The 12,484-nt window shown below is 43.7% G+C and overlaps 4 protein-coding genes across 4 annotated transcripts; 2 read left to right on the top strand and 2 right to left on the bottom strand.

Moving 5' to 3' along the window:
* Positions 1-86: 86 nt before the first annotated feature.
* AK88_05558 (uncharacterized protein) lies at positions 87-641 on the bottom strand (the record flags this gene model as incomplete). The annotated part of the gene is made up of 2 exons (XM_012483160.1): positions 87-208; positions 437-641. The coding sequence occupies 2 exons, from the start codon at positions 639-641 to the stop codon at positions 87-89; spliced, it is 327 nt and encodes a 108-aa protein (XP_012338583.1).
* Positions 642-1,717: 1,076 nt separating this feature from the next.
* AK88_05557 (uncharacterized protein) lies at positions 1,718-2,470 on the top strand (the record flags this gene model as incomplete). The annotated part of the gene is made up of 3 exons (XM_012483159.1): positions 1,718-1,819; positions 2,033-2,155; positions 2,372-2,470. The coding sequence occupies 3 exons, from the start codon at positions 1,718-1,720 to the stop codon at positions 2,468-2,470; spliced, it is 324 nt and encodes a 107-aa protein (XP_012338582.1).
* A 1,107-nt stretch (positions 2,471-3,577) lies between these two features.
* On the bottom strand, positions 3,578-7,540 carry AK88_05556 (uncharacterized protein; the record flags this gene model as incomplete). Its single annotated transcript, XM_012483158.1, has 4 exons — positions 3,578-3,610; positions 4,501-5,150; positions 5,610-5,978; positions 6,655-7,540. Coding segments are annotated over 4 exons (1,938 nt in total), but the record flags the coding sequence as incomplete, so codon positions are not given.
* A 2,415-nt stretch (positions 7,541-9,955) lies between these two features.
* On the top strand, positions 9,956-12,415 carry AK88_05555 (uncharacterized protein; the record flags this gene model as incomplete). Its single annotated transcript, XM_012483157.1, has 4 exons — positions 9,956-10,733; positions 11,161-11,352; positions 11,502-11,774; positions 12,222-12,415. Coding segments are annotated over 4 exons (1,437 nt in total), but the record flags the coding sequence as incomplete, so codon positions are not given.
* Positions 12,416-12,484: the final 69 nt, after the last annotated feature.

Genomic DNA, 12,484 nt, shown 5'->3' with positions numbered 1-12,484 from the left:
ACACACGTAATGCAAAATTGTAAATGAGTCCGTGCCCATGTGTAATATCCACAGTTTAATGACGTTTTAAGCTCATATTTATCCTTTTAAACAGAAACGGACGATTTATTACAGAAAATGGAAAAACTCAAAATTACTATCGACGTATTGTCTAACGCCAAGAAGAGGGCCAAATTAGTACTTTTATGATGGTTCATGAGCTTCCACCCTAAATGACAGCCTTTATTCCAGTGGTTCTGCGTATTATGTGTCCATGTGCTGATCAATTAAGTTGGTGTGCGGTCAAAAATTATGTTATTTCTATAATTTTCTGACTTTACCTAATTATTGCTCATACATGAATTGCTCCATTGCAGGTCAACAAGAATTGGCCAAAGTAGTGCCGAACGAGAATGGTAAATTGAACAATAATAAAATGCTATTCCGTAACTTTTACTCATTTCAAACTTAATAACTAGTACATTATATTTACCTTTTACAATTATTAGTAAAATTGCAAAGGTTTGGCCTCTGCCACATAAACATATATAGTTTCCTGTGCGCGCAAGGATATATATTCCAGAAATTTCATTATACTTGTATATTATATTTTTCGTGTGTAAATATTCGTCCGTATCTAAAGCTAGAGTGAATAATAACATTATGCTGTACCCGTGTTACTGAACATTACCTCATAACGTTTTATTTGTGTCCCTTTTTTTTGTTTGTTTGTTCTTTTTTTTTCTTTTTTTGTTTGCTGCTAGGGGTGTGATAGCATAAAATTGATATGTTTATAATTATTAATACTTTTTATGATATAATTGTAACTGGTACGATATGATAAGGGTAATGTACACTCTAGGAAAATTCAAACATGATTATTAAATTATTGTAGCCTACACAAAAATAATTTAGTAGAATTCTATATATAATATATCATTCTATAAAAAATAAAACCCCCTTTTGACTAATCCGCTTTCGCACATTTGTTCTTTTTCATTAGCATTAACAATTCGACATGGACATTTTTGTGTATATGAACACAAGGAGCTCAATATGCTTTTTTTGTAATATATATACATTAAATAAACCAAGCGCATCAGACTTTAATTTATTTGGATCAAATTAACACCCCTGGAATAATTACTACGCATAATTCCTTAGAGCACCGTTCTGTATGTGTACTCATAATTAGGTGATATTATTATACAATGCATGTGTGCGCCTCCCCCACCGTGTAATATTGCTGTTTGATGCTCATACTGTTCTCACCGTTTTCTTTTGCTTCATACAGTTTGCAACATTCGTTAAGCTTTTTCCCTAGTAAATAACATAACGAAAATTGTTCTTAATATATTTTTTTTGGGAAAATATTATACAATAGTAAAATCACTTTTTTATTCTTGTATTTATTTTTACTTTAGTTGGTGTCATTTTATAACAAATTACAATATCCTAAACATATATGAGGTTGCTATTGATTTGTGTAATGTACGTAATTCTAGTGTGACTACTACTAACAAAATACTTTCTTCTTTTTGTCGATTACGAGTAACCATGTCATATCATTTTTATTGTTATCAAGAAAAAAACTAGCGCTAGTGTACTTTTCATTTTATAATCACTTTCAATTGCAACTGTAAAAAGTTTTAAAACAAAATTCGTATTTCTTAAAAAACAATTGAAACTTTTAAAAGCAAAAAAACAGAAACGTTAATTACAAAAAAAAATAAAGAACATGAAGAAATATACGGCTAGTAATAGGACTAAAATACTCTTCCTTTGCTTCGAACTTCTGCTATTTATTTCTTTCATCTGTGTGTTACAAAATGTTAATCATGTAGGATAATAGTATATATTCATGTGAGAAATAATGCAAAATGAAAAAAAAAAAAAAGCCCGTTATTTTTGCATTCTACATTCTTTTCTAATTTCCTTTTATGTAACCAGCATTTGTGTGCATTACTAAGAGGCATACATGAATAGCCTATTTTTTTTTTTTACAAAAACGCATAAATGCCCTTCTTGTTTCTTTTTTCTTATCTGTTTTTAGGGCATACATTATAACCCTAGGACCTGTCAACAAAATGACAAATCCAGGAACAAATTAATAAACAGCAGACAATTAGCTTTACTACATGGACCTGGCCTTCATAACCACTGTACCGAAACCATTGTGGAAGGTTGTGGATCAAGAAATCCCCATTCCATTAATACATATATACGTAATTCAGGACACCATTGGCCATTTGATCGATGTCACAGGTTAAATAGAATACACCATCACACAGTATCATATTCCCTTATGCTTGATGTACAACTTTATATGTACCGCCGAATAACAACTGCATGCATAACCTACCATTTTCCCCCTCTATATTCCTCCCTGCAGGAGTCACGTGACTTACCATTCACATCATCATCATACACCAATTGTTTCACCAGCGTACTCGGCAGTACCGGTAGTACCGACAGTAGGGACAGTACTTGATGGTGCTATTTACGCTGCCCTTGGCCATGCTCCTTGTGCTTATTCACCATTAACCGGGTATACGGGATTCAGGGCGCCATATGTAAACCCAATGGTATCGATGTGTATGGGGTTATAATAGCATGGTATAGCATTGGTATCCTTCGTTTTACTGACGATACCAATAACTGTTGTTGCAGTTGTACTTTGCATGACAGTGGGCGCATGCACAGGATAAGGACTATATTCCTTAGTTTGTGTACAATGCACAACACATAATACGAAAACGGATGTATTGTATTTATTAAATGAAAAGTATGAATAATCAATACGATGGCCATTATAAATAACCGAAATTACTACAGCATAATATTATGATAAAAAAGAAAGACACCTAGATGACTAAATTTATGAATATAACTTATAGCTAATTACTCATTTATAGAATATTAAAAAACGATACAATCCAAATGACCTATTCTAAGTATCTTTTACAGTTATTCACACTTTTCAATGTATTAATACACATTTTTTCCTAATATATAAATATTTTCCAGTAAGTTCTCAACATATTTTTAAATTTTATCCTAAGAAATATCCATTTATTAATACATATATATATAGTTCAATCAAAAGACACATCTGTATTAATGTTAATCTATACAATTATTTCTCTTATGAAAGCCACAAATTTTCAATATTTAATACATGTGCATATATAAATTATTCATTTGTATCACATTTTAATCAAATATTTGTCAGGAAAAAAATTAGGCGGAGAAGGCACAAGATTCAAACACAAATGTGAAAATTTCCGCACGAGGCAACCTGACACAGATCAGCATTGATACAGAAGAAAAGTGCTGTTCATTATGCGAAATATGAATAGAACCCCTGTACGTTTTGAAATGTTTTTCGTACATGTCTCTTATTTTAAGGCGCCTTTTTTACACAGTGCTTATTTTTTCGATACACCAGAATATCTGCTTTACCACAATACTAATTTTCTGCACCTGCCTGTGTAGGTGTAAAACTTGAACAAGTAAATTTTTTAAATATTCAGTACATCACACGGTTAATGAAATTTTGAAGGAGCAATATTATTTCAAATTTTGCTCGTGTACTTACTAAAAAATAATTATAAATATGCTTTATTTCATACTACCAAATGAGAAGGAACGGTGCCGCACAAGGTACTCATTGAAAGTACCAATGAATGCTTAATCTATTCTTAGGAAACAATTTGTCCATTTAAATTTTTTTTTTTCAATAGCTAGAAATGTCATAGAAACAGAAAAATATATACATACTACTGTTAAGATTGTTCAAACAGATGTTGCCGCTCTATCTTGGCTCACGTTTTAGCTTGCGAAAAAAGGGTGAATTTTTCTGCGCGATCAAGTGAAAGGAAATGAACAAATTGGTCATGTTTATCTGTCTACAGGGTTTAGTGTTCCGGGTTCAGGATTCTACGTTTTAGCAGGTTTAGACTTTAAGGTTTATGGATCAATGTTCCGGATTTTACGCCATTTAAGGCGTTTAGGACTGAAGTTTCTATAAGTGCGAAGTTTAGTATTCCGGATTCAAGTTTAAGGGTTTTATGGTTCGCAGGTTAAGAAGTTTTAGGGGGCTTAAGATTTTAGGGCTATGTTTTTTTTTTTTTTTTTTAAGTAATACACCACTGACCATTATAAATATGGGGGTATATGAATATTATACTAGTATTATACATATGAAGCCGTTGTGTGCCCAAGTATCTAATGTATGTATCCCACAAGTCCAACATGAGTTGCCTCACATGTACAATGTAGGGACATGTAGGGACATATGTCTCTAATAGGATTTTTTTCCTTAAAATTAGTATCGTGTTTTTTTTTTTTCTTGTTGGAGTAACTTCCCCAATAGTAAGTTGCTTATAGTTCCTTTTGGGAACAGTGGATGGAGAAGTGCGGGAATGCCAACGGGGGTGTTTCCATTTTCCACTCGGTTATATTTGTGCGTGCGTGGTGTGTGTGTGTGCGCGTTGTGTGTGCGCTTGTGTGTGTGCTTACTTTCCATAGGAAGAACGCAATGACCCCAATACCAACAACCGCTGGAATGATCGCGGGGGTGTACGGGATAAGGCCTCGAGGGTCGAAGGGTTTCGAGGTAGGGGGGAGGATAGGAAGAGGTTGGTCTTTGGTGTCTGGACTGGGGCCACTGGAAGGAGGGGAACCACCTGCTCCACCAACTCCAGCACCTGCACCACTACCACCAGCACTGACACCACCATTAACACCACCACTATCACCTCCGCCTTTTCCTTCCCCACCAGAAACTCCATCGGCCAAATCGGCATCACTGAAACTGCCACTACTACCCGATTGATTTGGGTTCGGGTTCGGTTTGGGTTTGGGTGGATTGAGAAGAGGGGGGTCATCTTTACCACCTTCCGCGACGGAGGGCACGGTGTTACCGGCTTCACCGGCTGCACCTGTTTCACCCGTTTCACCTGCTCCACCTCGTGCATCTTTTTCACCAAGAGTACCTTGTGAAGTCGTCGGACTGCCTGGCCCCGCGGGGCTGGGTGTGCCCGAGTCGCCGGATGTGCCTTTTGGTGTTGCTTCTGGTGCTGCTTTTGCTGGGTCTGCTGCCGTCGGTGCTGCTTCTGCGGGTGCAGATGGGGATCCTGACGAGCCCGGACCATTTGCACCATCCTTACCTATAAGTCGAAGTGAAGAGGCAGGGACGGAAGAAGTATGATGAAACTGAAGTTTTGCAGGTGGTTGTGGGATGATCGCTGATGGTCGGCACCATTGGTGCCACAGTGCGAACGGTGGTTGGCACTTGCCACCCCGGGAAAAGGCTCGCTCTCTGTCGCACCCACACAACACACAACACACACAACACACACACAGTGTGTGTGTCGACGTCTGTCGACGTCTACCTGTCGACGTCTACGTCGAGGTCTACATCCAGCGGCCGACCCGTTCCTCGGCCGACCCATCGCTGTTGCCCCCTTTCATTATCATTCGACGTTTGGTTTCTCTCTGCCCCTGTCTCTGTGGTGTCTGGCCCTCTGTCTCCGCGGAAAAGTTTTTGTGTTGTGCGTATTGAACGTGTTCGTTGCATGTGTACCCTAGTGCACGGTACTCATCTTAGAGGATACAGTCCTCCTTACCTGAGCACTCAGATGAAGAAGAAGGTGCAAAGCTAATTTCTGTGCGGACAGTAACTTCTCCGTGGGTGCTCACATGTGACGTCGTAGTTGCACCACAGTCCGCCGTAGAAGTGTTACCTGCATGTGCCTTCTGAGAATTGGGCGCGCCAGAGGATCCTGTGCCTGTTCCCGTGCCCACAGTGTCCTGTGCTGTTGCAGGTGCCGCAGGTGGGGGTTGTGGTATGGATCCCGGTGCGGACTCATCGGACCTGGCCACGCCCTCTGCCCCATTCACTGTTGCCGGCCCTGTCTGCGCAGGACGAAGCGCCTTTGGTGCCTCTGGTACCTTAGCTGGTGCTGCGTCCTCTTTCTTCGGTTCCTTCTCCGCGGCTGCAAATGAAGCAAGGAACAAACACGACAAAATGATACAACAAGGACACCAGTGGTACAGAAAGAAGGGGCCGCGACGGTGCGGTCAGGTAGCGACAGGGTGGGGCTGTGGTCGGCTGGATGAGGTGGAATCAAGCGCACGGTGAGGTGGAATGCGTACTCGGTGAACTGAGTCGTGGTGGATGGTAGCAGTACACTTTTATTTGTTGTCGCCGTCATCTCGTCTACACAGTCGTCTGCGCTACCTCTAGCGCTACTGCTTCCGCTGCCATGGTGGCCCCTACACGCTACGCTGTACACCTCATGTACACAGAGGCCGCTGCGGATACGGTCGTGGGCGTCACGCTCCCCGCTCAAGCGACGTGGGTCATCTGCCGTCGTGGCCGCCACCGCGCACACACCTCGTCTACACTCGTGGCCGCGCATTGCGTGGCAAATGTACGTTCAGCGAAGTGGGACAGCGAATATGACCGCACTGTGTTGTTGCCCCCCGCGTGTGCGTGTTGTTGTGGTGCCGGCATCTATGTGCGCCCGTATTCGGCCGTAGGCGGGGCGGCCGTATCGAGCCGTATTCGTGCGTGCCGTATTCGGGCCGTATTCGTTCTTTCTCCCATCGGTGTTACCTGCTTGTTCATTGTTTGCCGACGTGGTCGTGCTGTCTCCCATCGGTCCTTACCTGCCGGTGTCGTTCCTACCCCTGTTGATGCCGGTGTCGCCGCTGCTGCTTTGGCTGCGGCGGCTGCTTGTGCAGAGGCATTCTTCGCGATCACTTCCTTTATTTTGTCTTTCACGTGCTCGATTGCTTTGTTCATTTGTGCCTCTATCGCGGCAGCCTTTTGATCGTGTGCCTCTGCCCCAGAAGGGTACGTGGGTGCTGGCGCACGGGACGCCTTTAATCGGTCCTCCTCCTGCTTCATTGCGTGCTTCAGGTTGCCCAAAATTTGTCTTACGTGCTGCTGTACTGCATCTTTCGTCTTGTTGTCTTCTGTCTTTTCTTGTTCCTCCTCTCTCGGTCCGACCTCTAGCTTTACCTTTGCTCCCTTACAGTCATCGCCTATTTGTTCCTGTGCAAGTTTCTTCTGCATGCTTGCATCCTGCTCTAGCCATGTCTTCATCTTATTCCTCATGGGCCAGTGCCCTAATTCGATTTCCTTATACATACCGCGCTTACAATGGTTTTCCCCCAATTGATTTTCTAACACAGTTCCCATTATTTGTGTGGTGTACCATGCATAATATGTGCCCCACCAACCCTCGCATCCATATGTCCTCAGTATGTCTTGGTATATATCCGCTATTGTGCATCTCATGATTCCCTTTATCTCCGTATCCTTCCCCTCGTTGTCCTCTGCGTTGTTCCTTATGTCTTGACTCCACGCATTTGCAAAATATATCGCTTGCGTCATGAGTCTGCATATAACTCTTTCTGTGCTCCGATCCATCTTCCGTGGTGACTGCCCGCTTGTCGCATGTTCTGCTGGATGCTCCCAGTATGCATTCTCACAGTTAATAGCATTGTCGTACTCACTGTCAGCGTGCATATGCGTAATAAAAAGCCCCATTTGTCTTTTTATATCTTCCCATAATTTACCCTGTGTTTACCACCATGCACATATATCTATGTGGTCGCACACTGTTATACACCAACCGTTGCAATCATGTAATTATAATTAGCCCTTCCTGCCTGTTACATGTAAATGTGCCGTATGCGGTACATATGAAGCACGCACATGTCCGACATGCTGCTGCCCTCTAGTATGTTGCTCTTATGCACACATATGTGCTGCCGTGTGCACACCGCCTCACGCGGCTTGTATGTATATGAAATTACCTGATAAAGCTCATCAGGTCCCTTTATCTTCCTCTCCTCTGCGTATCTTCTCAATATACTCGCTAAATCTTGAGCCATTATTTTCCTAGCTTAACAACATATAAAACATCATGCCTTTCAGAATGCGCGTACCCGTCTACATATGTTTCACAAATGCATTACGTACAACTTCTACGTATCCAATGTACTCCTGTATATCCAGTACACAATAACATTCTAAGGACAGGATTTCAAACATACACGTTAAAAGGGGATATGTATGCCTTAATTCATATAACGTATACCTACATATGTACTCCTTATCCTTATATACAGAACGCGGAGCAGCACAACGAAAAATAATAAATACGAGTAAAAAGAACAACAAAAATAAGTTAGAAATAAATTACATTAAAAAAAAAAAAAAAGAAACAATTTCACGACACACATCTTACCTCTACAAATGCATAACAACATACTATACACAATCTCGAGAAGACTCTCGCTATTCCACACAGACACAATCTCCCCCCTATGAAGAAGAAAAAACAAGGAAGAACAGCCGAGAAAAAAAAAAAAAAAAACAAAGGAAACACCAGGACAATACTGGACAACGTCATGAATATACACCCGCGCCCGCCTGTCTACACCGGGCTCCACTAAACGCCTTCACACACGGTGTCTCTCTGTGTGCGTACACCAAACCCCGTGTCCACTACAAACCGCAGTATAACAAAACATCAATTTCTCCTTCCGTCGTTGCCGTCGTTGCTGCCTTACTTACCTCGTGGTTGCTGCCGCACATAATATGTGTGTTCCTTGCTCCGCACCTCCCTCGCACTGTTCCCCCGCTCTCTTCCCGCGCCTTTGTCTCTGCTCCCTCCCTCGAATCCGTCCCGCGAAAGCCTTACTCGAATGCGTCCCTCGAACCCCTTCACTCGAACCGCTTTAGTCGGAGAGACAATCTCTCCGTCCTTTCTTACACTCGTCTACAATGCGGTTTACCCTGCCGCGTTTGCTCGGAGAGACAATCTCTCCCTCCTTTCTTACACTCGGCCACGGCAACGACGTCAGCCGCATTGATGTTGTTGTTACTGTGTTGTTATACTGCGGGTTTTAGCGGTACGCACAGAGAGACAGTGTGTGAAGGCGTTTAGTGAGTAAGGGGGGCGGGGGTGGTGTATTCATGTCGCGTTGTGTGTGTAGGTAGTAGTGTAGTGTTTTTCCTATTTTTTTCTTCTATGTCTTTTTTTCTGTTTATTTTTCTCTTTCTCTGTTTTTTCTACTTTACTTGGGGAGATTTTTCATGTGTGCAAAAGATAGAGAGAGTCTTCTCTGTGTTGTATACAGGATGCTGTTATGAATTTGTAGTGACTGCTGTTTTGCTTCTCTTCCTGCGCGTCTTTTCCTCTGGCTTACGCAGCACTGGTTCCGGGGATGTATTCGTGCAGTAACTTGGCGACATGTATATATATTTCTTTTCGTAATATATTGTTCAAAGACATAATTTATGCAGGCACGGAAAACGGCAGGATATATAGCTATTATGTTGCATAGGTTGTTTTCCGTTGACTTGCTTTTGTTCTTGTTTTTCTCTTTTTCTTTCTCTTCATTTTTGTTCTCCGGTTTTTTTCTGTGCATATTATTCTCGCCTACACAATATCAGAATAGTGTAAACAGTTTGTGTACTGTGCAATGCCGTATTGTGCATTTGCCTTATATAAATTATATGTGTGATCGGATTCCCGCTACTCATATAATAATAAGAATATTCATGAGGCCGCAGTGTGCATGGCATGAGGACGGAATATTAATAATGTGCATAATATTCTCAGACAGCATTCGTATCCTGTATTATGGCACGTAATGCACCATGGCCGGGCACTTAGTACATGTAATGGCCGCGTGGGTACGGAAAAGTGGACTATGGACACAGGCACAGGTTGATGTAAGTGTTCACTCAGAACAAGGGATTGCACGACACAGCGAAGAAGGGCGGCGTAAACTAGTGTTCGTACATATATGTGCCGTAACACATACGGACAGGGAGCTACAGTCCTATAGAGTTGATATATTGTTATACATTAATCATTTTCTCTATGTATATATTTCGTAGCGTGCATTATGGGCAGATATGCAACGTGTATTAAACGATTTTGTGGACCACATGGAACGGATAGAGCCCCGCTTAGATATGTATGCCATAAGCTGTGAGCACGCAGGTTGGACGCGTAGAGGACACACGCATCAGGGAAACTTGTACACCGGACAGACAGTTGGGGATGTAATGAAATGCAGACTGATGGTTGGAGCATTATTGTTCGCAAGTGACTGGAGAAATCATATGACACATACTAAAGCCAACTTAGACAATGATAAGGACATGAAGGCTATTATGAGGTGCATCGTGGCCAATGTTTTTGCGTATATATTGGCTGAAATACCGTGTGGATTTCAGTGGCTAGGACCAGACCAGGCATGGTACATCATGAGAAGCATGGGAGACACGGGTGGGGTAGTGAATCCAATTTCACGTGGCACATGTACGCTGGATGAGTACAAGGATACAAAGGTAGGAACAGCGGATTTACAGGGGGCGGTAAAAAACTGGTTACAGCAAAGTACAACGATAAGTGCTCGTATAAACGCAATACAGAAGAACCCCAAATGCAACATAAAATGGAAAATCTACAAGAAAGAAATGGAAGCCAAAGGAGAAGCTGAAGATAGTTCCAGTATGTTTAAAGAGGAGGACATGCAACGTTTAGTGAAAAAGCAGGTACAAGAAGTGTTTACGAAAATTAGGAACACAGTACAAAAGAAGGTGCAGAGGGCACGAAATACAACAGGGGGATCCCGAGACCTCCGGGATAGTGATGTTGACTCTGCGGACGAGGAAGAGGAAGAGCAGCAGAACGCCCAAAAGGACATGAAGGAAAGGACAGGTAAGAATACGACTACGGCCCATACAACTACGAATACGAGTATGCACATGCATACGACAGCGCATGGATGCCGCCACCACAACACGCACGAGCGCCGCAACACTGCGTTGACGTTGAGCGGTGGCGCAGCGAACGCATACGAGTAGCGACGGGAGCGACCGAGATGACGGCAACAACAAATAAAAGTTGTACGGCTACCATCTAGCCCAAGTTCACCGCGTGCGCAGTCCACCGAGTCGACCCGACCGTACCACACCACACCGACCATTTCCTTCCTTTCGTTTTCTTTTCTTTCTTCTTCTTCTAACACCGTCCGCTTGCGGCCGCCGCCTGACCGCACCGTCCCGGCCCCTTCTTTCTGTACCACTTGTGTCCTTTTTGTTTTTATCATCTGTCTACCATCTTTCTGCCGTTCTCCTTTTTGCAGGCGCTGGAGGACCGGCGGCCCCCAAGCCCGCGGCCACGAAACCACAAGCACCGGCATCTCCAGAGCAGGCACCAGCATCACCACCGGCAGGAGAAGACGGGAAAAAAGGAGCAAAGGGTGAAGCAGGTCCAACCGGACCACAAGAGGATCCCGCATCAGGGGCAGCTGCTGCACAAGCTCCAGATAGTAAAGGTAAGATGAAAGAAGACTGAGGGCGAGGCATATAAGAACGCGAGGGTCAGTGTACCATGATTAAAAAAAAAAAGGAGGATTCATAATTATATGCACACCCCTGGGATCCACACACACAATACCACCAACACTACCTTCGCCCACGCCAGAACCACGACAACCGGGATCGTCCGCGGTTGAAGACTATAAGAGCATATGTGAACACACGGACTCCGCTCCACAGAGCACTACTGTAATATCCTCCGGTGCTTCAAGTGTTAGTATTACGCCTGTTACTTACACTTATGGGGCGGAAGCACCATGTAAATTTCTGCAGGAACGCGCAGAACAGGCGGAAAGAGCAAAGACCACCCCGAAAACTGTGGAGAACACAAAAAATACTAAACGAGACAGTGCTCCCAGCGGGGACACAAATGTACACGGTACTCGAATCTTTCCTATGACTGCGCAGCAGGGTACACATACCCTACGATCAATATTATAATTGTAGAACAAAAAACAACACACAATTTGCGGAGAGAGAGAGAGACACCACGGAGAGAGGCAGAGAGAAACCAAACGTCGAATGAGGCAGACAGCGTCAGAGGCAGAGCGATCGGCCGAGCAACGGGTCCGCCGCGGGTGTCGTAGACGTTGATAGACAGTGACACACACAGACACTGTGTGTGTTGTGTTGTGTGTTGTGTTGTGGGAGAGACAGAGTCTTTTCCCGGGGTGGCACCAGCCAACCACCGTTCGCACCGTGGCTAACCATCCAGCGGCGGACCATGTGCCCAACCGACCGTGGGCAAAACCATCCGAAACATAACTTCAGTTTCATCATACTTCTTCCTTCCCTTTCCCTGTCTCCCCATTCACCAAATGTTCAGGCGATGCCGTCGTCGATGGCGGCAGTCCGGATGACCCCCCTCCTCTCAATCCACCCAAACCAAAACCGAACCCAAATCCGGAGCAGACAGGCCGTATCGGTACAGGCGGAGACCCCGGTCAGGCGGGAAAGGACGGCAAAAGTGGTGAGGACGGAGATCCTGGGAACAAGGCTGCGGATCAGGATGAATTCTCCGTAACGACCAGTCTATGGGGAATAGGGCGGCCAGCTGCGGGTAGTGGAGGCGGTACTGCAGGAAGTGGT

Source organism: Plasmodium fragile (assembly GCF_000956335.1).
Source record: "Plasmodium fragile strain nilgiri unplaced genomic scaffold supercont1.158, whole genome shotgun sequence".
In the NCBI taxonomy this organism is placed as follows: domain Eukaryota; phylum Apicomplexa; class Aconoidasida; order Haemosporida; family Plasmodiidae; genus Plasmodium; species Plasmodium fragile.
This window is presented reverse-complemented; position numbering and strand designations above follow the sequence as displayed.